Source organism: Dendrobates tinctorius, unplaced genomic scaffold (assembly GCF_039654945.1).
Source record: "Dendrobates tinctorius isolate UK_male_01 unplaced genomic scaffold, ASM3965494v1 ptg000091l, whole genome shotgun sequence".
NCBI lineage: Eukaryota > Metazoa > Chordata > Amphibia > Anura > Dendrobatidae > Dendrobates > Dendrobates tinctorius.
Window position 1 is genome coordinate 5622689 of NW_027361759.1, and position 24755 is coordinate 5647443.

Below are 24755 nucleotides of genomic sequence, written 5' to 3' on the forward strand. Positions count from 1 at the left end.
GACTTTAGACTAATATGTATGGGAGGTCTTAAAACAGACCTTTCACCAGCTGAATTTAGCTGTGTCACATTACAAACCCTTCTACCAGCTCTCCACTTACAGCACTGTCAACTCTACTGTACTGCCCCTTTCCCCACATTGCCTGTCTGGAGATGAGTCACACTTATGTCAGTTGTGCTTAGGGAAACTTGTGGAGCACAGAGATTGCTATCACAACAAGCTACTCATGTGTGAGATGTAAGGACACCCTGCTCTGATCTCACCGCAGTGATTATATGGTGCTGTGAGCTCAATAGATTAATTTCTACACAGGTACTCTGGGGAAGATGCAGTATAGCAAAGCTCACAGTGCTATGAGAGAAGGGTTTGTAAGATGACACAACTAAACTCAGTTGCACTTTCAAATCATGCAGGAGATCAGAGATGTTATTGGGTTGAAGCTGTAGAGATACAGGATTAGAGGGTGCTCTCGTCCGCTGGCCCGGCTGTCTTTAGAAAGACTGCATGGACCAGGGCTCATATCTCTTTTTCTCTTGGGCAGAACACTACTCCGACAACACAGGGTGAGGGTAAAACAGTGTGGCAATAATTTATTGAACCACCAACACACAATAGCAAATAAGAAAGTGCCAGCAAATACCCAAGATGGTGCCAAATACAGAGTCTCACCCTTGTACTGACTCGTGAGGATTAGAGCTGTTTCCAGAGTCAAGTACCTCCAGGTCCCACAGTGAGGCGATAACGACAAGCTTAGGAAGATGATAGTCCATTGATGTACGAGGCTAGGTGACTTGATTGCCCCACCTGAATTCGTTAGACGACTTTGAGGGTTCAGTGATGGTCAATGAGGCAGCTTTGTATTTCTTCAGTTGGAGCCATGATGCCATGACTTCTGAAATGTAGAGTCTCTCTGAACACAGGCAGATCCTCCTTTTGATAGGTCACAACTTTTCATTTAGGCATTCCACCACAGGCTTGGGGGAAGGTGTAAGGAGACCATCCTTCACTGCTGTAGTATTCAAACAACATGCATAGATTGTCCTTCATATTGCAGAGCACCAATGGGTCAACATATTAAAGGGAATCTGTCACCCCTTTTTTTGAGATATCATATAATGATATCATTCAATTGTGTGTCACATAAGGATTCTCTTCGTACTTTTGCGTCCCCCTGACCCCGCACCTTTCATGCATAAATACCTTTTTTATATCGGTTCAGATGTATGTAAACTGCCGCTGTCCGGTCCGCTGGGCGGGGCTTATTCACCTGCTCCCCCCCTCCCTGTCTTGCTCTACACAAGAAGAAATGCATAGAGCAAGACAGGGAGGGGGGAGCAGGTGAATAAGCCCCGCCCAGCGGACCGGACAGCGGCAGTTTACATACATCTGAACCGATATAAAAAAGGTATTTATGCATGAAAGGTGCGGGGTCAGGGGGACGCAAAAGTACGAAGAGAATCCTTATGTGACACACAATTGAATGATATCATTATATGATATCTCAAAAAAGGGGTGACAGATTCCCTTTAACAAACATTCAAACATTGTGCCTTTGTTTCCCAAAGATAGTATAACAATACTAGGACTGCAGTAATAGGACAGATACAATAGCTAATCAGCAGCCAGTCAACAAATGCAGCCAGTGAACATTAATTCAATGACAATAAGGGCCAACATTCATTCTGACATGAACTCTAGCTCATGTCCCTGGGCCTACTGAAATAATATGTCTGGATAAGGCTGGTTTCACATTAGCGCATTTTCAGCGCGCGCACGGCCGGGGGTAGCTCCGCCCCCGATCCGGCTCTCTGCCCGGCGTGCCCGCCCCTTCCTTGTAGCGCCGCCTCCTAGCGGACAGCGGCGCCTGCGATCGGCGCACCCTATCTTTAGCATAGGGTGCGCCGATCGTGCGCAGGCCGTGCGCTAGTTGCGCTTTGACCTGCGCTGCGCACTTTTGACGGTGCGCCGTGCGCGCCAAAATCCGAAAAGTTTGATTTTGGCGCGCACGGCGCACCGTCAAAAGTGCGCAGCGCAGGTCAAAGCGCAACTAGCGCACGGCCTACGCACGATCGGCGCACCCTATGCTAAAGATAGGGTGCGCCGATCGCAGGCGCCGCTGTCCGCTAGGAGGCGGCGCTACAAGGAAGGGGCGGGCACGCCGGGCAGAGAGCCGGATCGGGGGCGGAGCTACCCCCGGCCGTGCGCGCGCTGAAAATGCGCTAATGTGAAACCAGCCTAATTCAGATTAAATGCAATGACGTCACAGAAGCCTTTCACACTTTTCATTCATATATACAGTTAGGTCCATATATATTTGGACAGAGACAACATTTTTCTAATTTTGGTTCTAGACATTACCACAATAAATTTTAAACAAAACATTTCAGATGCAGTTGAAGTTCAGACTTTCAGCTTTCATTTGAGGGTATCCACATTAAAATTGGATGAAGGGTTTAGGAGTTTCAGCTCCTTAACATGTGCCACCCTGTTTTTAAAGGGACCAAAAGTAATTGGACAATTGACTCCAAGGCTATTTCATGGACAGGTGTGGGCAATCCCTTTGTTATGTCACTCAATTAAGCAGATAAAAGGTCTGGAGTTGATTTGAGGTGTGGTGCTTGCATTTGGAAGGTTTTGCTGTGAAGGAAACACAGGGTCAAAGGAGCTCTCCATGCAGGTGAAACAAGCCATCCTTAAGCTGCAAAAACAGAAAAAACCCATCCGAGAAATTGCTACAACATTAGGAGTGGCAAAATCTACAGTTTGGTACATCCTGAGAAAGAAAGCAAGCACTGGTGAACTCATCAATGCAAAAAGACCTGGGTGCCCACAGAAGACAACAGTGGTGGATGATCGCAGAATAGTCTCCATGGTGAATAGAAACCCCTTCACAACAGCCAACCAAGTGAACAACACTCTCCAGGAGGTAGGCATATCAATATCCACATCTACCATAAAGAGAAGACTGCATGAAAGTAAATACAGAGGGTTCACTGCACGGTGCAAGCCACTCATAAGCATCAAGAATAAAAAGGCTAGACTGGACTTTGCTAAAAAAAAACCGCTAAAGAAGCCAGCACAGTTCTGGAAGAACATTCTTTGGACAGATGAAACCAAGATCAACCTCTACTAGAATGATGGAAAGAGAAAAGTATGGGGAAGGCGTGGTACAGCTCATGATCCATAGCATGCCACATGATCTGTAAAACACAACGGAGGCAGTGTGATGGCTTGGGCATGCATGGCTGCCAGTGGCACTGGGTCACTAGTGTTTATTGATGATGTGACCGAAGACTGAAGCAGCCGAATGAATTCTGAGGTATTCAGAGCCATATTGTGTGCTCAGATCCAGCCAAATGCAGCCGAACTGATTGGTCGTCGTTACATACTACAGATGGACAATGATCCAAAACATAAAGCCAAAGCAACCCAGGAGTTTATTAAAGCAAATAAGTGGAATATTCTTGAATGGCCAAGTCAGTCACCTGATCTCAACCCAATTGAGCATGCATTTCACTTGTTAAAGACTAAACTTCAGACAGAAAGGCCCACAAACAAGCAGCAACTGAAAACCACCGCAGTGAAGGCCTGGCAGAGTATCAAAAAGGAGGAAACACAATGTCTGGTGATGTCCATGAGTTCAAGACTTCAAGCAGTCATTGCCAACAAAGGGTTTTCAACCAAGTACTAGAAATGAACATTTTATTTACAATTATTTCATCTGTCCAATTACTTTTGGTCCCTTTAAAAACAGGGTGGCACATGTTAAGGAGCTGAAACTCCTAAACCCTTCATCCAATTTTAATGTGGATACCCTCAAATGAAAGCTGAAAGTCTGAACTTCAACGGCATCTGAATTGTTTTGTTTAAAATTCATTGTGGTAATGTCTAGAACCAAAATTAGAAAAATGTTGTCTCTGTCCAAATATATATGGACCTAACTGTATATTGGTCAGATTTCTCCTTCGTCTCATTGGGGGACACAGAGACTGTGGGTGTGTGCTTCTGCCGTCTGGAGGCCGACACTAAGTGTACAAAAAAAGAGTTAGCTCCTCCTCCGCCGCATACACCCTCGCCCCCCTAGGCCGGGCGTAACTCAGTTTTTGCTTAGTGTCTGATGGAGGCACACGCAGTCTGGAGCTCCAGACTAGATTTTTTCTTTTTTTTTTGTTTTTTCTTCCCTCCTTTTTCTATGAAGATAAGACAGGGGCGACGGATCCTATAGAGAGGATCCGATCTCCCCAAATCATCAACGGGCGACCACGTGTGAGTAACCCTCCACGTGTCCTCTCCCGCACCGAGGGACACATCTGGGACTTTTTGCCAGACAACTATTTTTTAAAAGAGGGGCAACGCATCCTGATAAGAGGATACGGTTTCCCCATAACTTCATCAGGCGAGCACGTGTGAGCAGAACCCAGGGGTCAGCCTCCACGTTGTTCCTCTCCTACAACAACAATGTATGGAGGCCCCTTCCACCCCTTGGTAGTGAGTCCAGGGGCTGAATTGGAGGCGCAGGTGAGCCGATCTAGTTACTGGACGTGGCGAGTACAGGGGGAAGAAACCGGTACCAGAAGTCCCCCCCCCCCCCTGCCGGGGATGGAGCCCACGGCGGATGGCCCTGCTCACCTTTAATATTAGGGGGATCCGTCTCTCCCGCTCGCCCATCGCCTCTCTCCTGGAGCGCACCGCAAGTTTGCCCCGGTGAGTAACGGTAGAGGTCGAGGCCGTTTGCCCAGAGTGGCGTTGCACCCGGACGCCGCACACCGCGTGTACCGGAGTGCGGCCGGAAGCCCGCCGGCGGCCGCGGCCCCCGCTGCAGGAGGAGGCCCGTGAGTATCGCGCGAGGCCGCGCGCCGACTTCCGGTGGTAGCCGGAAGTCCCGCCCACTGACGTCGCATGGGGAGACGCTCTGTATAGGAGCAGGAGGCCTGGAGGTCAAGGGGTGGAGAACGGCGGGCGCACAGGTCCCGGAGCGGAGACTTCCGCCCTACCACCTCGCGTCCACGCATCCGGAGTTTCCCGGGGTACTTCAAACAGGAGTGGGACGCTGCCGGTGGGTGAGTGTAACTCCGTTTGGAGAACCGCACTGGTTGTCAGGGAAGGGGTTACCCTCCTCCTCCTTCTACCCTGCCTTCAGCTTGTGCAAGTATGTCTGCCAAAGGGAAAGCTCACTCTTTCCTTTACGCGGTTTGCGTGTCCTGTGGGGTCAGGCTGCCAAAGGCACAGGCGGGTAAATTTTGTGAAGCCTGCGAGTCGGAGCGCGCCCAGGAGCCCCCCACTGTTTCTGAACCCAGGGGTCAGGACCCCCCGGAATGGGCGGTGTCCTTATCGCATTCTATGCTGTCCCTTACAAGGGCAATTGAATCCCTTCAAGGCCCGGGCAGGAACAAGGATGGTGGTCTGCCAGCGGAAGATGGCTCGTCCTCGTCTCAGGACCCTCCAACCGTTAGAGGTCGCTCCAGTACCAGGCAAGCTCATATCAAAAGGGCTCGTTCCCCGTCGGCCGGGCCCTCCGGGGCTTCGGCGGCGGGTATTAGGGCATCCCGTTCCCCGTCGCTGAGCTCAGGGAGCGATCAGGATGAAGGCGAGGAGGAGGAGGCCTGGAATCTAGAAAGCCTGGGGTTCCAGGACTCGGTGGACAGTCTCATTGAGGCAGTCAACCAGACATTAGAGATCGAGGACGATGTGCCCACAGCCTCAGGTCACAAGGTCTCTTTCAAGAAATCCAGGCGACCACATAGAAGGTTTGCCACGCATCCGGAGTTTGAGGAGCTAGTCCAGAAACATAGACAACACCCGGATAAGCGTTTTGCAATGCAAAAAGCGCTGCAAGCAAAGTATCCGTTTCCTCCTGAGCTCCATAAGGGTTGGGTAGAGTCGCCAGTAGTGGACCCACCGGTATCACGTTTAGCATCAAGATCGCTATTGTCGATACCCAGTGTTTCTTCTATAAAGGACCCAACTGATCGCCTCATGGACGGGCTTGCCCGCTCGGTATATGAGGCAGCAGGGTCGGCTCTGGCCCCCTCCTTTGCGGCAACTTGGGTGGCTAAAGCCATGGTTTCGTGGGGGGACGCTCTGTATAAGGCCCTCCAAGACAGGGATCTGCCCGCGGAGGTCTTGGAGGTGGCAAATCAGATATCAGGAGCGAGTGATTATCTTGTCAGCGCCTCACTGGACGCGGCCGAGTGTTCGGCTGTGGCGGCAGCAAATGCGATCGCCATTAGGCGTGCATTATGGCTGAGGCTGTGGAAAGCGGATTCTATCTCTAAAAAATCCTTAACCTCATTGCCTTTTCAGGGCAATCAGCTGTTCGGTGAGAAGCTTGATAGGCTTATCTCAGAAGCCACAGGGGGGAGAAGTAGTTTCCTCCCGCAGCAGAGAAGTTGCCCGGCATTCAGGCAAACGCAGAGGCGTTTTCGACCCTTTCGTAGCCCCTGGGGGGGGACTTCGGCCAGGGCATACTCCTCCGCAAACGATGGCCAGAGTAGGGAAAAGCAAACCTCTTACAGGGCCAATCCGCTGGGTAGAGGCCGAGGCCGTTTGCCCAGAGCGAGGGGGGCCAGGTCCCAAAAACCTCCAGCTAAATGACTGGAGGCGCTCCGTACCTACGGACGACAGAGTGGGCGGACGCCTACTAGGGTTCAGCCACGTTTGGGTCGCAGTGACACGCGACACTTGGGTGGCAGAACTAATATCGTCCGGGTACAAGATAGAGTTTGTCGGACGGCCGCCACAGCGATTCTTCCGTTCCCGACTTTCCAAGACAGATTCGCAGGCGGAAAGTTTGTTACAGGCTATAATGACGCTACAGCGCAAAGGGGTCATCGCCCCAGTGCCGCAGGGCGAAGAGTCGCAGGGGTTTTACTCCAATCTGTTTTCGGTCCCCAAAAAAGACGGGACTGTGAGGCCAGTACTGGATCTAAAGATCCTGAACAGATTCATCAGGGTCAGGCGATTCCGGATGGAGTCCCTCCGCTCGGTCATTGCAGCCATGGATCCAGGGGAATTCCTGGCCTCGATCGATGTGCAGGATGCATATCTGCATATTCCGATATTTCCCCCACACCAGAGGTTCCTGCGATTTGCGATCGGAGGACGACATTTCCAATTTGTGGCTCTGCCCTTCGGTTTAGCCACTGCCCCCAGAGTCTTTACAAAGATCATGGCGGTGGTTATGGCCATCCTGCATGCACGGGGCATAACGGTGTTACCTTACCTGGACGACCTTTTGGTAAAGGGGCCGTCATTTCAGGAGTGCCAGGACAATGTCAGTATCACTCTGGATACCCTGGCCCGTCTGGGCTGGTTGATCAATCGGAGCAAGTCGTCCTTGGTTCCAGCCCAAAGAATCGTGTTCCTAGGCATGATTTTCGACACCTCCCGGGGGCTGGTGATCCTCCCTCAGGACAAGGCGCGAAAAATCAAGCAAGGGGTACGGAACCTTCTACAGCCGGGCACCAGATCCATCCGGTACGGCATGAGTGTGTTGGGCAGAATGGTGGCGGCGATGGAAGCAATCCCTTTTGCCCAGTTCCATCTCCGTCCGCTTCAGCATGCGCTCTTGACAGCATGGGACCGGAGGCTGCTGTCTCTCAGTCATCGGTGCAAGTTGTCTCCGCTGGTCCGAGGTTCACTCCGGTGGTGGACTCGCGACTCGTCTCTGGTCCAGGGGAAACCCTTTCCCCCGGAACAATGGTTGGTGGTGACGACCGATGCAAGCCTACAAGGTTGGGGAGCAGTTTTCCAGGGTCACATAGCCCAGGGGCGGTGGTCCATTCAGGAGATAGTTCTCCCGATCAACATTCTGGAGATACGGGCAATACGATTGGCCCTGCAACATTTCCAGTGTTTCCTGAGACACCGGCCGGTGCGCATCCAGTCGGACAATGCTACAGCAGTAGCATATGTCAACCATCAAGGGGGCACGCGCAGCCAGGCAGCCATGCGCGAGGTCGGGCTGGTACTGCGTTGGGCAGAGAAGAACCGCGTGGTAATTTCAGCGGTGCACATTCCAGGAGTCGAAAACTGGGCGGCAGATTTTCTCAGCCGACAGGGGGTCGCGGCAGGGGAATGGTCCCTGCACCCCGAGATCTTTCAGCAGATCTGCCAACGGTGGGGGACACCAGACGTGGACCTTATGGCATCCAGAGAGAATGCCAAAGTACAAAGGTTTGTCGCTCGATCCCTCGATCCGCAGGCAATCGCAGCAGACGCTCTGGTGCTCCCGTGGAGCCAGTTTCGTCTCCCGTACTTGTTCCCCCCGCTGCCGCTGCTTCCAAGAGTTATCAGGAAAATAAGGAGAGAGAAGGTTCCAGCAATTCTGCTGGCCCCAGACTGGCCCCGGCGGGCCTGGTATGCAGATCTGGTTCAACTAGTGGTGGACGTACCCTGGCGTCTTCCAGATCGGCCGGACTTACTGTCCCAGGGGCCGATCTGCCATCCGAACTTAGGGGCCCTGTGTTTGACGGCGTGGCCATTGAATCTTGGCTGTTAACACAGGCAGGATTCAGGCGCGATGTGGCGGCCACGATGGTGAGTGCCCGAAAGCCTTCCTCGGCGAGAGTATATCATCGAACTTGGGAAGTTTTTTTCCGTTGGTGTAGGGATCGTGAAGTGGCTCCTCTGGTTTTTTCGATCCCCAACGTACTGGCTTTTCTACAGGCAGGGCTGGACGCAGGGTTGGCTCCGAGTTCGCTCAGAACGCAAATCTCGGCCCTGTCGGTGCTTTTCCAACGAAAAGTCGCTTCCGTCTGGCAGGTTAGGACGTTTATGCAGGGGGTTGCACATTTAGTACCCCCCTATAAGGCGCCGACGGAATCATGGGACCTGAACTTGGTGCTCAGGGCCCTTCAGGAGGCTCCTTTCGAACCATTGCAAGAGGTCTCCTTACCTTACCTGTCCAGAAAGGTCGTTTTTCTAGTAGCTATAACGTCTATTAGGCGGGTTTCGGAATTGGCGGCCTTATCTTGTAAACCGCCGTTCCTGACCTTTTATAAAGATAAGGTAGTTTTAAGGCCAGCTCCTCCCTTCTTGCCGAAGGTTGTGTCTGCATTTCATATCAACGAAGACATTGTCTTACCCTCATTTTGCCCGGCACCGGTGCACAGGGTAGAAAAGGCTTTGCACACCCTGGATCTGGTAAGAGCTCTTAGAAGGTATGTGACAAGGACAGCGCCATTCCGCCAGACAGACTCTCTATTTGTGGTTCCAGAGGGGCGGCGGAAGGGGCTCGCTGCGTCCAGAGCGACTTTGGCCAGATGGGTTCGCCTGACGGTCCAAGAATCTTATCAAATCAGTGGCACGCCTGTTCCGGCAGGGATCAAGGCTCACTCGGCACGGGCAGTGGGTGCCTCATGGGCACTGCGACACCAGGCTTCAGCGGAGCAGGTGTGCAAGGCAGCTACCTGGTCCAGTTTGCATACGTTTGTCAAACATTATAACGTACATACCCAGGCATCCTCGGATGCAAGCCTGGGAAGAAAGATTCTCCAGGCAGCAGTTGCGCACCTCTAATCAGGGGCGCAAATTAGCATGGATTGGGTGAGCTAAGATCCCGCCCAGAGGACTGCTTTAGAACGTCCCACAGTCTCTGTGTCCCCCAATGAGACGAAGGAGAAACATGGATTTTTGTGAGTACTCACCGTAAAATCCTTTTCTCCGAGACGCTCATTGGGGGACACAGCACCCACCCTATCAGCCAGTTGGCATTTACTTATTTTGAGTTATACAAATCCTTGTACAAGGTTTAGGGTGGCCCCTTTTTCAGACATATAGTTTCTTGCCTGAGTTTAAGGCGCGTTCTCCTACTGCTTATGCACTAAACTGAGTTACGCCCGGCCTAGGGGGGCGAGGGTGTATGCGGCGGAGGAGGAGCTAACTCTTTTTTTGTACACTTAGTGTCGGCCTCCAGACGACTGAAGCACACACCCACAGTCTCTGTGTCCCCCAATGAGCGTCTCGGAGAAAAGGATTTTACGGTGAGTACTCACAAAAATCCATGTTTTTTTATTATCAGTTAGGAAATGAAAAACTATAGAAATTGACCAGTCTTTTGCGTGAATATGTACATTCATCCTACAGTGGTAACAACACAGAAGGGAAGTCCATTGTGATCAAATACATAGCTAAGATGCTGAAGCAAGTTGCAAGATCCAGTGGTTAAACTTAAGGCAAACATCCAATGAAGCCATGCCAAGAAATAGATCTAGAGAAGGACTTGGGAAAGGAGCCAAGACCTGAGAGAGTGTAGTCAGAAGTTTAACGCCAGGAGCCCTGAGTATATACATCTTCATGTTGTAAAGCATGTGTCGTTGTGCATTTTGCCCCATGATATGTCATAGCTGCTGCCTCATTGAATTCCAGAATCAGAGTTTTATTCCTTTTTCTAGAGAAGCCATTCGTTGGTAGCAGGCTGTGGCCATTTCTTATCTGAGATTTGCCTCTTTTGTGCGGTAATGTTTCTGGACACACATGATAAAGCGTACCCTGTGCTACACAAGACCTTGATCTTGACGCACAAAAGCCGTCGTCATCTCTTCTGGGATGAGTTACAATGTATAATGAATTCAGTGTCTGTGCTATTCAGAGCCGGACACAATTGCAGCATTGAGTTGTATTGTATTCGGGACACGTTGTTTTGCATTTGCTCGTCAGCCCACTTTATATCACTGCAGGATTTTCACTATCCAACTTGGCTTAGTTTCATGTCCCTTTTTCCTGATTTTCTAAATATTTAGAAAAAGAATAAAAATCTGTGGCATACTTTCCACCTTCCAGAGCCCCTACGTATCCCACGCAGGCCACTCTGGAGGCTTCTGCTGGCTCAGAAAGCCATGTTTACAAGTCAGGACCGCTGCAGCCGGTTATTGACTGCAGCGGTCAGGTGAATAATGGAGAAACCTCCCATGACATGTTTTTCTTTTTAGGCGTCTGACCGCTGCAGCCAATCACTGTAACCTCTGTACTGAATTTGAGGGGATGCTGGGAGGTGAGAATACCGTCTGATTATATTTTAAGTACATCCATGCCATTAAAAACTTGTATTTAGTTTCTTCTGTTGGAGCATCCCGTTAAGGCTGAGAATGCAATATGTTTATCTGACAAAGGACATTTAATATTTACCAGCACAGATTAATATATCAACTGAAATGTCCTCTATAGCTGCAGGAGGTTACACACTGTACTGAACATTGGGTTCCTCATGTATCAGCCATGATTAGATTGTAATCTGTACTTTTTTATGTGTAAAAAAAAAAAGTATGTGAAAACAGTAAAAAAGCAAAAAAAAAAAAAAGAATTTGGAGTTCCTAACTATCGTAATAGATATTTAGAACTTTACTGTATTTTTTTCTGTTCCTAGGTTCTTGACGACTGATGAAACAATTCATCAAAAATGGTGAGTAGTTGTTTTTCCATCATAAGTTGTTCCATTATTAGAAGCAGAAAAGTAAAAATAATGGCACATGGGCGACTTCTGTATGCTGACCGTTTGGAATGTGAATGGTGTCAGAGAATTGTGGAACAAACTCTGACAAGTCTTTGTAAAGTTTATGTGGACCATCGGCTAGCAGAAAAAACAAACTTAAAACGGCTCATAGAACTAGAATGGGGACATGGGCTGTCAGCAAAAAAACTGCTAGAACTCATCCACGAGAATCGTCCTTGCGAGTTCTGTCTAGAAGGGTTTTCCAGGTTCCAGGATTTTGATGACCCCATTCAGTTTCATATTGGTGGAGGTCAGCCCACTATATCTGCTGTGGCTTTCAGATACCGATCCGCACATCCTTACTCTAAGGGCTCATGTTCGAGTGGTATCCATTAAAAAAAAAATTGCAACATGCACAGTTTTCCTCTGAAAAATGGATGAGACTCACCCATTCAAGTCTATGGGTGCGAGGAAAAAATTGGTTGCTATATGGAGCCACAGTACAGCATCTGATTTTTAGGGATATATTGCAATTCTGTAACATCGGAAATTGTAAATGATTAATAACTGCTGAGTAAGACAATGGATTGTATACGGACTGCACATGGAGGACAAGTGAGAAAAAATCATCCCGATTTTCTGGATGAAACTCTGAACGATTGTTTTTTTATACACTAGAGTGAACCTTCCCTAATAGTGTAGGACAGCTGGACTACAGGGGGCCCCTGTACTGTAAGAGAAGATGTGGTTCCTGCTTTTCTGTAGGTACAGGGAAAATGCAATCTACAGTGAAGCCTCTTTCCAATAAATATCTAAAATTGTATTAAAAAGTGGACTTCTACTAGAGGGGTCTTCTTTAACAAGATGTCCAGTATACAAAATCTATGATGAGACTGAATGTCTGTCACAGGAACTCTAGTTTGGTGGCCTTCTCAAAGAGATGGTATTTTCAAGAGGTTCCACCCTATTTCCCAAAGCACTTATTTATAGCAATCACCGTATGGATTTTATTATTGTTTTACCATCACATAGAATATACTAGCTTCCTATAAGACCCATGAGAGGGTCCTGAAAAACATGATCTGTCTATAGCTTCCACTGTGGGTGGAAGCTTCATGGTCCAGAACCATGTAGAGGAGGAAGTTGGGTTTTCCCACAGTGTCCACATCTCCTCCCGTGTGAACAGCAGCTACATCTGTAATCTTTATACCTTACTGTATGTTACTCAGCACTGGAAAGCGTTCAGCAGTGCTTCCCTGAATGCAAGCTTTGTGAACTAGTATAAATGGTTTAATAATGCTCATTTTCTTCTCCTATGTGTGACTGGGCTGGACAGCTGCTGAAGCAGATGTGTTCTGGGTTTTCATAGTCCCAAGTGTTATGGAGGATGTTTGCTTTGGCTTGTTGGTTCACATGGATGTATGGGAAGTTAAAATTATACTTTGCTATTCGCGAAAATGTTAATTTTTTACAACCCTGACACATAATACAGATTATAGTGTTTGATATTTGCTGATTTAAAGCGACAATCTGTGTTAACGGTAGTTCAGGTGTAGAATATATAATTTTATTTTTTTTTTGTGCCAGTGATCAAGCTATTTAAAGGGGTTGTCCACTACTTTGTTTACTTTTACAAAAGGGCATATGGTGGTTGTGAAATGTATAATAGTAAAAAAAAAAGTGGCGAAAAAAACCCTTGTCTACCAGACCCTAGCGTTCCCCTTTGTCCCATGCCTGTCTGCTTGCACTACATTTCTTCCAGCGAGGGACGCTGCAGCCAGTCGCAGCCTTGCTATTCCTTCTAAGTGCAGCCCAGATAGAATGTCACTGCTGCAGCCAGTCGGGGGCCATGGCAAGTGTCCTTTTTGGCACCTATATACATCCATTTGTTACAGAAAATTAAACTATAATCTTTGTAGGATGTTTTCCACACGTGGCAGATTTTTTTTTTTTACATAAATTTCTGAGTCCGACCCATACCACCCCATATACATGCAAGATTCAGATTTTAAACTGCAGACATTTCTTCCAGAAATCTGCCCTATTAAGCTTAGGGCTACTCAGATGTTTGCGAAATAAAAAATTTTTTTCCACCAATGGCTGTTTTATACATTTTCTTTTCAGTTCTATGAAACCCATATGTACATGTATATTTCACCCTGAAGCATTGCCGTGTTTCTCAAAAAAGATAAATTAAAAAGGAGCCAGGAATTAGAAGAAAAGCCAGTTGGTCTCTTCCCCACCTGACCTATGCTAGATTGAAGCGTCGCTCCCTAAACTCAAATTGGATATATGTTCCCTCTGTTCTTGGCTTCTTTTTAAATGATTTCTTCTCTCCCAGAGTTTTACAACCCGTCGCTGATTCATGCTCCCCGCGGTTCAGGCCACATAATAAACTCCTTTGGGGGAAGAACACTACACCACTAATGGTTGGTTGGCAGTACCAATGTTTTTACTCCACGACTATGGTACACTTAATACAAATAAGTGGTAAGAATTAGGCTGTGTGCACACACTGCGGATTCCGCTGCGTTTCCGCAGCGGTTTTGGCCGCTGCGGACACGCAGCAGTTTTAGCTGTGGTGTACAGTACCATTCATTTGAATGGTAAAAAAAAACCGCTGTGCCGACGCTGCGGAAAAAACCGCGCGGATTTGCTGCGGTTTTGAATCCGCAGAAAGAATTGCATGTCAATTCTTTCTGCGGAAACCGCTGCGGGTTCCTATCTCCACCATTGTGGAGATAGTGAATCCGCAGGACCAAACCGCAGGCAAAACCGCAGATAATCCGCAGGTCTTTGGACCTGCGGATTATCTGCGTTTTTTGCAAAATCCGTGCGGATTAATCCGCAGCGGATTCCGCAGCGTGTGCACACAGCCTTAGGGTGCGTTTAGACTGACCGACCCGCGGCACTAATCTTCCGTGGATCGGCTACTTGTGAATCGGATCGGCAGCCTTTTAATGTACTGTGTTTAAACAGGTTGTCTGCCCTTCCAATGCATAAACCGTCATTTTTCTCGGCAGCACATGTGCTGCTTACACAGAGGGGAACCATGTGCTGCAATTAGCAATGATTTGTAAGCAAATTTAAAAATCATGTCACCCAATGAATGAGCATTTTTTCCTTCTTGTAGAGTAATTGGCAGCCTGCTTAGACAGGCCGGTGATGGGGAAACGAGCGTTCCTAGGACAAGATATACAGAGGACGCTAGGAGTGTGTGACAATGTCAGTACAGTATGTATTAATCTGTAGTATTTGTCACTTTGTTTCTAGGCAAGCAGACGCCTTCAAGAATCTGAGCCTTGGTACACCGGCCGGGTGTATGCCCGGTACTGGAAGCATTACAGTCAGGCAATGCAGTGGCTGTACAGGCATAAGAGAGCATACAGAGTGGCAGCAGCATCTATATGTTATCCCCCCTGGTACCTCTCTGAGACCTTTCATAATACTCGTTATACTGATTGGAAAGGAGCGCAGTCCTCTTATCAGCCCTTCTACGCCAGGCCACAGAAACCAGCTGTGCAGCCACGCAGGGATCGCCCCTGTCTAAAGGTATCTTGTTCTAAGGAAGAGGAGTCTGAAATGGAACAAGAAGAGGCCGTGGCCACAGATTCAGATGAGGAAGGAATAGAATGTGACATGAGCAACATGGAGATCACCGAGGAGCTGCGCCAATACTTTGCAGAGACGGAGAGACATCGAGAAGAGCTCAGTAAGTGTCTGTCATCTGTCCGTAGGTCGTTATGACGTGTCATAGATGTTGGTTCACTGCACACTTATTACTGATTACATTATAGTGGTGTAAAGCATCAGTGGTGTGCATATGTGCTGGAGTGTGGAGAGTTAAAAGAAAAATCACTATATTTAGTTAAAATAAACATTCATTAAAAAAAATCTGTGATCCAGTAAGTAAGGTTGTAATCCAACACGGCCAGCAAAGACCTATAATAATACATGGAATTTATAAAGACTGGAACTCTTGGAAATTAATTGGGAAATTCATCCAGCTTATAGTAGAATATTTTGTGCACCTTAAAAGGGTTTATGTTCTTCCCTATCCATAGGGGATAATGTACGATTTGCTATATGTCCAACCTCTGGAACCAGAACTAATCCAGAGAATTGGGCTCTGTAGATCTCTGAATGAATGGAGCAGAAGTCATGTATGTCCGCCTCTGTTTTGGTCATTCTCTACTGGCCTGTCGGAGACAGTAGAGGCCAGCGCTCGGGGATATCCGGCAGCGCACATACATGACCACCTCTATTCAGACTAGGCTCTATAGCACTCCATTCTCAGGATCAAAACAGTTCTCTGTAATATCCAGATTTGTTATTAAAGAGCTTGCCTCATCATAGAAAACTCCTTTCATATTTCGGCCAAAGGTTGCGGGCAGACTCCTAGCACCCATTGAACCGCTAGTTTTGCACAGGAAAGCCCTGGCCTTTCAGACATTTCACCTGCAGTGCTTTTTAAAGGGCAGTGGCTATAGAAAATTGTGAAATGAATGACCCCCTCATTGTGCAAAATATATAGAATTGAGAGTCCTCAGTGGTTGATGCCTTTTAATGGCTAACTGTAAAGATGGTAACACATTGCAAGCTTTCCAGACTACTCAGGAAAAGACCTGAGTAGTCTGGAAAGATTGCAATTTGTTACCAAATCTATATCTTTATCTACTGGCTAACATTGTACAAAGATATATATCCACCTTCAATATGCAGCATTTTCACCAATAAAGCAAATTGAAGGGTCAGGAGCCAATGGAATAAGGTTTTGCTAATGCTGACATATCCTTAGTGCAAGTTATAGGTTCGCCCATGTGGTCTTGTCGCGTCCACCGCTTCTGATCCTTCCTTGTGCCAGGTTGAGCTCAGGCTACTTCCGGATCAAGGTGCAAGCGAGATAGGCAGAAAACACCAAGGATTGGCAGATGCTGCTGCCACAGACCACGAAGAAACATCTAATTGATGGATTTCATTACCGTGATTTATTTGTATTAGGCTAGACGACTGACATCTAAATGATGCTTTCATCAGGCTGTATTCCAGGGAGTGAAGAAGTATAAATACGGGCTAAAAAGATTCATTCTATATGAACTTGTGGAGTCTGCCAGAGTGCGTCATTCGTATGTAGAGCCCTGTGCTCTTGAAGAAAGGACCGCAGCACTCCATTCTTTGTTAGCCATATGCTCTGTTGGGCCATTATGGATGTCTTTCTGAAAAAAAAAACCTTAAACTAGATTTGAGATTAGATTTTGATATTCACACAGAACGCTTTATAAATACCGTAGATCTTGTAGACTTCTTACATGTGAGAAAGATGGCGTATTTACTTAGTTTCCCTACTGAATATTAAAATGAGCATTGTATTACTCCTCTTAATATCCATGTTATACAGAGATTCTGACACTGGTTTGACTGTAGCTTCCCCAGCCTCATCAGGTTGAAGATATCTACAGTATCTAACGGTTGAAAGGGTTGTCCACTACTTAGACAACGCATTCTTGATCTAAATGTTTGGCCCCCAATAAAATAAAAAACCTATACTCCCCTTCCATTCTGGCTCTGTTCCAGTGGGTGTCAGCCATTACGGTCCCGAGGCTCTTGTGCGGTTGTTGTGAATATGGCGCTTGCTTCATTGTCCCCGCCTTCTGACAAAACATGAAGATGAAATCACAACACCACGGGAGTCCTTGGAAGAGCGAGTGCCGACACCACGGGAATGGCTCCAGAACTGGAGATGAGTATAGGTTTTTGTATTTTACCAGGTCCAAGTAATGGGTATGAGAAGAAGGCGTTGACATCTGGTGACAGACCACCTTTAGGCTGTGTGCCCACGTAGCATTTTTTAAGCGTTTTTGATATGTTTTTCGGGGTCAAACCGCATCAAAAACGCTTAAAAGAAGCTTCCCATTCATTTAAATGCATTTTGGCCTTTTTGTGCCAATGGATGCGTTTTTTACCGCTAAGGAAATCCTTAGTGGTAAAAAACGCAGCATGTTCATTAATTTCCGCTTAGGTCCACGTTTTTGGCTATTTCCTATAGTCCAAAAGACGCACGGAAAAAAACACATCAAAAACGCACGTTTTTTGCGCAAAAAAAAAGTGCAGAAAAAAAGCGTGTTTTCTGGGAAGGAGAACCCGTTTCCTGAGCATTTAAAAAACGCTACGTGGACACATAGCCTAAAGGGAACCTATGATGTCAAATGATCTGCAGGCAGGATCTTAGAGAGCAGGAGGAGCTGATCAGATTCATATACGGTTTATTTTTTATGGAAAGTTTCAGTAAACCTTGCGTTTTATTCATTGAAATCTCTGGTGTTTGCATACATGTCTAGTGGGCAGTTCCTGTATGGCTGTGCATGCAGAGATAGCTGTCAATCACTAGTTGGACCGCTCCCTGGACTCGTATGTATACAGACACCAGGAATTTCTGAGAATAGGAACGCCCACTGGACTCATATGTATACAAACACCAGGAATTTCCGAGAATAGGAATGCCCACTGGACTCATATGTATACAGACACCAGGAATTTCTGAGAATAGGAACGCCCACTGGACTCATGTATACAGACACCAGGAATTTCTGAGAATAGGAACGCCCACTGGACTCATGTATACAGACACCAGGAATTTCTGAGAATAGGAACGCCCACTGGACTCATATGTATACAAACACCAGGAATTTCCGAGAATAGGAATGCCCACTGGACTCATATGTATACAGACACCAGGAATTTCTGAGAATAGGAACGCCCACTGGACTCATGTATACAGACACCAGGAATTTCTGAGAATAGGAACGCCCACTGGACTCATGTATACAGACACCAGGAATTTCTGAGAATAGGAACGCCCACTGGACTCATATGTATACAAACACCAGGAATTTCCGAGAATAGGAATGCCCACTGGACTCATATGTATACAGACACCAGGAATTTCTGAGAATAGGAACGCCCACTGGACTCATGTATACAGACACCAGGAATTTCTGAGAATAGGAACGCCCACTGGACTCATATGTATACAAACACCAGGAATTTCCGAGAATAGGAATGCCCACTGGACTCATATGTATACAGACACCAGGAATTTCTGAGAATAGGAACGCCCACTGGACTCATGTATACAGACACCAGGAATTTCTGAGAATAGGAACGCCCACTGGACTCGTATGTATACATACACCAGGAATTTCCGAGAATAAAATACAAGTTCTTCTGAACCTTTTCTCACAAGCCTATTTATCATTCTGCTCGGCCCCTTCTCTATACCTAGCTGTCTATATACCAGGCCGCATGTACAACGCGACAAGTTGCCTGTAAAAGTCAAATACATCCACTTTGCTTTGACAGATGAAAAACTGAACAGTCTGTGGTTCTCTGCCAATCTAAAGTACTTGCTCCTCTGTCACTTAAAAAGGATTAGTGAATGAGAGTTGTGACTTTAATCCCTTGACCATGAAGAAGGTACATACATATAGGGGTCCCGTTTCTGTGCTTTTGTGTCCCTCATACTGTGTACATGAATGGTAACCTCCTACACCGTCTGTATGGTGTTTGTGGTGTTTATGTCCAATGTCTTTCTTACTTCATGTGCTTTCTTCCATTGTGAGGGATGTTCCTACTCTTTGCTTATTGTAATCTGACAGACTTTGTATTTTTTTCCCATTTCTTACTCATTTTCTATTTTCATGTGAAATACCTTGCATCAGCCACATATTGTCTGCGATGCCACTTTTTTATAAGTCTAAACCACATTGCTGTAAGGGGGGAAAGCTTCTTCCAAGACCTCATCATGCTCAGCTTCCTTTAAAACATTGCAATCCCACTCTGTAAAGTTTCCATAACAACAGTACAGAGCGCTGAGAAAGGCTCCATTGACAGGACTCAATAGGGCCTCTCCAAGTAGGAGAGAACTGGAAGCTCCGAGAAACAAAAGGGGGACAAACACGGCAACATGGAGTCCTGGCTTCCGAAATATTGTGTGTATACTATTATATATGCTTCTCTATAGAGCTGTGTTTTCCTTAGTGCTCTTTTTATCTTCCCTTTCAGAGCTGAACGAAACATTAAATGCATAATTTGCTTTTTATGAAGACATTGGTGCATATTTATCAGTGAAATGAAAAGTTTTCAAGCTGTCCCCTCATCCACTCATTCTGAATGCTAGCAGAGCGTGGTGGAGTGCAGAGAATACAGACTGGTACACGGGGGGTGGCACATCGGTATCCGAAAATATGCCCCATTGATTGATATTTTTTTTCCCCCTAATCCTCCAAACTTAATGTCTTTTGGGCCACATGCACATGTTCAGTATCTGGTCAGTATTTTTCCTCAGTATCTATAAGCCAATATGAGGAAAGGAACAGTCAGAGGAAAAGTATAATAGAAACACGTCACCACTTCAACATTTATCACCCACTCCTGGTTTTGGCTTACAGATACTGAGGTAAAATACTGACCAAATACTGAACGTGTGCATGTGGCAATAGTGGTCATATGCCTATTTGCCACGATTTGGTTACTCTGTTAATTTTGTTGTACTTAATCTAGTATCCACCATATGTTTTATTGTGCCATTTATATTTTCACCAAACCAGACTTCATATGTTCCCTGAACAATACAAATGATATTCTTCTGTGGTTGTATAGTCCTGTGGCTTCCTTACACTTACAGACCTAGCAAATGTAGAGGTAATTTCAGTAGCAGACTTCCTTTCTATGATTAACTCTATGAATCATCTTGGGGAAATTGTGGCGGTAGACCCACTCAAGGTGGTCATTTAGAAATCTTTAGGTCCCATACAGCCAAAAGGCCAAAGATCCCTTTGATCCTTCCACCAACTGTTGGAATCTAAGTGACATCATACTCAGTACCTTCAGACCAAGTGTAATTAGGAACAGCCTATTTGAAAACCATTTGTTCTCCCTGGAGATAAGCCTGATACGTTACATTCCCCTGGGGTATCGGGCAGTGGCTTTCACCCCTCTCCCTGATTGGGGACACGTTCATATGTATGGAGGGGTCAGGAATAGATTTGGTGCAAATAGATTTGCTGGCCTTGGTCCATCAGCCACATCAGTAATCTGTGGTGGCTGGACAGGAACCATAAGAATCACCACTTATCTGACGGCATCTATGGCTCTTCTTTTTATTAACCAGCTTGGTTCCACGGAACATATGCATCACGTTGTAATGGTGACGTTGCACCAGGCGACAGGTGCTGTCCTGTAAAAAGTGGCTCTTGGGGCTTCTGTCCAAAAACCACAACTACTGTTCTGACTGCCGGACATAGGTTCTGCAAATCAGTTTACAGAGATGGCCAACAGCTATACAAGGTTTAGAAAGGCTGGCATAACTCCGATATTCGATGCCCAAATAATACTAGACATTTTTGGGGATCATTTGTTTTCTTTGTAAATCTTCTTAATGGTTTATGAAGTTTTAGAATGGTTTCTCAACTGAAGAGTTAAGGGTGTGCTTTTCTTTCCAAAACAAGAGGATTTGTTCACAAGATACAGTGGGGAAAAAAAGTATTTAGTTAGTCAGCAATAGTGCAAGTTCCACCACTTAAAAAGATGAGAGGCGTCTGTAATTTACATCATAGGTAGACCTCAACTATGGGAGACAAACTGAGAAAAAAAATCCAGAAAATCACATTGTCTGTTTTTTTTTCATTTTATTTGCATATTATGGTGGAAAATAAGTATTTGGTCAGAAACAAGCAATCAAGATTTCTGGCTCTCGCAGACCTGTAACTTCTTCTTTAAGAGTCTCCTCTTTCCTCCACTCATTACCTGTAGTAATGGCACCTGTTTAAACTTGTTATCAGTATAAAAAGACACCTGTGCCCTCAAACAGTCTGACTCCAAACTCCACTATGGTGAAGACCAAAGAGCTGTCAAAGGACACCAGAAACAAAATTGTAGCCCTGCACCAGGCTGGGAAGACTGAATCTGCAATAGCCAACCAGCTTGGAGTGAAGAAATCAACTGTGGGAGCAATAATTAGAAAATGGAAGACATACAAGACCACTGATAATCTCCCTCAATCTGGTGCTCCACGCAAAATCCCACCCCGTGGGGTCAGAATGATCACAAGAACGGTGAGCAAAAATCCCAGAACCACGCGGGGGGACCTAGTGAATGAACTGCAGAGAGCTGGGACCAATGTAACAAGGTCTACCATAAGTAACACACTACGCCACCATGGACTCAGATCCTGCAGTGCCAGACGTGTCCCACTGCTTAAGCCTGTACATGTCCGGGCCCATCTGAAGTTTGCTAGAGAGCATTTGGATGATCCAGAGGAGTTTTGGGAGAATGTCCTATGGTCTGATGAAACCAAACTGGAACTGTTTGGTAGAAACACAACTTGTCGTGTTTGGAGGAAAAAGAATACTGAGTTGCATCCATCAAACACCATACCTACTGTAAAGCATGGTGGTGGAAACATCATGCTTTTGGGCTGTTTCTCTGCAAAGGGGCCAGGACGAATGATCCGGGTACATGAAAGAATGAATGGGGCCATGTATCGTGAGATTTTGAGTGCAAACCTCCTTCCATCAGCAAGGGCATTGAAGATGAAACGTGGCTGGGTCTTTCAACATGACAATGATCCAAAGCACACCACCAGGGCAACAAAGGAGTGGCTTCGTAAGAAGCATTTCAAGGTCCTGGAGTGGCCTAGCCAGTCTCCAGATCTCAACCCTATAGAAAACCTTTGGAGGGAGTTGAAAGTCCGTGTTGCCAAGCGAAAAGCCAAAAACATCACTGCTCTAGAGGAGATCTGCATGGAGGAATGGGCCAACATACCAACAACAGTGTGTGGCAACCTTGTGAAGACTTACAGAAAACGTTTGACCACTGTCATTGCCAACAAAGGATATATCACAAAGTATTGAGATGAAATTTTGTTTCTGACCAAATACTTATTTTCCACCATAATATGCAAATGAAATGAAAAAAAAGCAGACAATGTGATTTTCTGGATTTTTTTTTCTCAGTTTGTCTCCCATAGTTGAGGTCTACCTATGATGTAAATTACAGACGCCTCTCATCTTTTTAAGTGGTGGAACTTGCACTATTGCTGACTGACTAAATACTTTTTTTCCCCACTGTATGGCAATGTTTAATGTGAAGCATTCTTAAAAGTTTAATAAAATCTATTGAAATATTTGGGATATAACCCGGCTTGCGTCTCACAGACTGAAGCATGTTTTTCTCTTAGCTGCTTGCATCGGTCACAGTTGCTATTAGTCTGCAGGGGTCTATAACTTCCTCTTAACAATAATACTTGTGGTTGCATCCGCATGATATTTTCATGTTTCTGTAGGCCCATGTATAAGACAAGGCTGTTCCCATGAACCCCTGCTGGAGATATGTATACTGCTAATATTGACCAAGCTGTATTACAATTTTCTCAGCTCCCTCTCTTCCCAAGAGGAAACGTGTTGTAAAATGTAATTTACACTAGTCTTCCCTTCTCCTTTAGGCAGTAATGTGCACAGAATTTAATATACTCAAGTTTTACTTTCAAAGGCTTCATAAAATGTCAGATCCTCTGTTCTATGGACTGTTTTGCTGTAATGTTCCAGTCTGAATTGGATTATGTGAAGACCCAGTACTTTTTTTTTTTCTAATATGATACTGTATGTAGGGAAGTAGACATTCTCAGTTCTTGTCACATTGGTAGATGCAAAAGAATTGTGACACACCTCTTGGACCATCCACGTGGCATCTGAGTTTTTCTTGCACCCATAGACTTGCATTGGCGATTCTCAGGCGATCCACGCGTACAGTCGCAGTATGCTGCAATTATACACGCACGTCAAATACGCCAGATAAAAAATCCGGTGATGAGAGCTGCCACATGGATTACCACTGGGCCGAGGGCTGTGTGATGTTTTCTCGTATAGCCCTCGCCTGTACTCTACGGTAGTGAGACTCCGGCCTTAGTGACAGACACACACTTCCTTGATAACTAACAGTTATGAAATGATAAAAACCCAGACCTTGTGATAAAAATATGTTTAAAAAATGAAAACCAAATCCTCCTTCCTGCATGAAATTGGGCTGTCAGGAATTGGCTCATGGCTTGGCAGAGCTCCTTCATTTTTTCCACTTGATGCTTTCCTTTTTCCAACCTGGCACTTATGCTGCAAGAGATTTTGTACATTCCCACTTCCCCCTCATCACCCTTTTGTATGCTTTAGCTGTGCATCTGCTGCCATTTACCAGGGAAATTCTGACTCATGCCAGGGTCTGCTGTGTGCTACGGTTTCTTGCAGGTCCTCTGAATTCACCTCGTATGCAGGGGAACACGTAGGACCAAGCTGATGCCGACCTCCGTCGTTATATGCACATTGTGTGCTGCTGGTTCCATACCATTATATACTGAGCCTATGGCAGCCAACAATGGAGCTGTTCTAGCAGTCATTCAGATTTCAGTCGTAATAATATAATAAGAGAATAATATAACGCTGAATATGCTTTTTTTTTTTTTGTTCTGACACTGCTGAATTTAACAACCTTTGTGTTTTTTTACAGAGTAGTTTTACTGATAAATATTTATAGTGTTGCCATCTTTACTATTGCCAAGGATTACAATTAGTAGGGACATAAAATGCCTTATGAAAATAAAGAAATCAGTCTGGCAGTGGCTGGGGACAGTGCGGGGGCCTGAGATGTTCCCTTTAAACCGTACTTTCCAAACTGTGACTGGAGCCTCACTGATTAGGCAGTAACAAGCTCTTGGCAAGTTCTTGGTGAGGCACAGCTAGGGTGATCATTGCCTAACATGCCAATCTCTGAGGTAACAGTAGAATTGACATCACAGGAGCATGTTGTAATGATGTATTGATTTAGAGGATAATTGAATGATACATTTTTAATTCATGCATGCATTATGACAGAAGGAGAAACTCTGACATCTGCGGTCATTTTGCTGAGGCCCCAGTGGAAAAGTCCGAGTCCTGATCTAAAGCATAAGAGTGGTCTTTTATTAGAAATACTCTTCAGCCCTTTCGTCTAGGTTCTCAGATCACGTATTTGTTGCTGATGTGTTAAGTACAGTCCAATATAGAGGTTGGTCAATGGATTGACAAAGTATGTAGAATTTCTGCAGCAGGTTTTATTTTATTTTTATTATTATTTATTTGTATAGAGCCATTAATTCCCTGGTGCTGTACATGGGAAGGGGGTTACATACAAAGTTATAGATATCGTTAACAGTAAACAAATTTACAATGACGGACTGGTACAGAGGGGAGAGGACCCTGTCCTTGCAGACTTATATTCTACGGGATAGCGGGGAAGA

The 24755-nt window shown here is 46.0% G+C and overlaps 1 protein-coding gene across 5 annotated transcripts in view; it reads left to right on the forward strand.

The window, feature by feature from the left end:
- Window positions 1-24755, forward strand: part of GEMIN8 (gem nuclear organelle associated protein 8) — a 40822-nt gene that overhangs the window by 13977 nt on the left and 2090 nt on the right. For 4 of the 5 annotated variants that reach the window (XM_073586210.1, XM_073586205.1, XM_073586206.1 and 1 more), the window contains exons 2-3: window positions 11366-11401; window positions 14705-15143. In XM_073586210.1, the coding sequence (XP_073442311.1) occupies window positions 11399-11401; window positions 14705-15143 (442 nt within the window). In that variant the 5' untranslated portion in view covers window positions 11366-11398. Of the gene's footprint in view, window positions 1-10931; window positions 10994-11365; window positions 11402-14704; window positions 15144-24755 lie in introns of those variants that run through there. The other variant, XM_073586207.1, reaches the window with a different exon arrangement.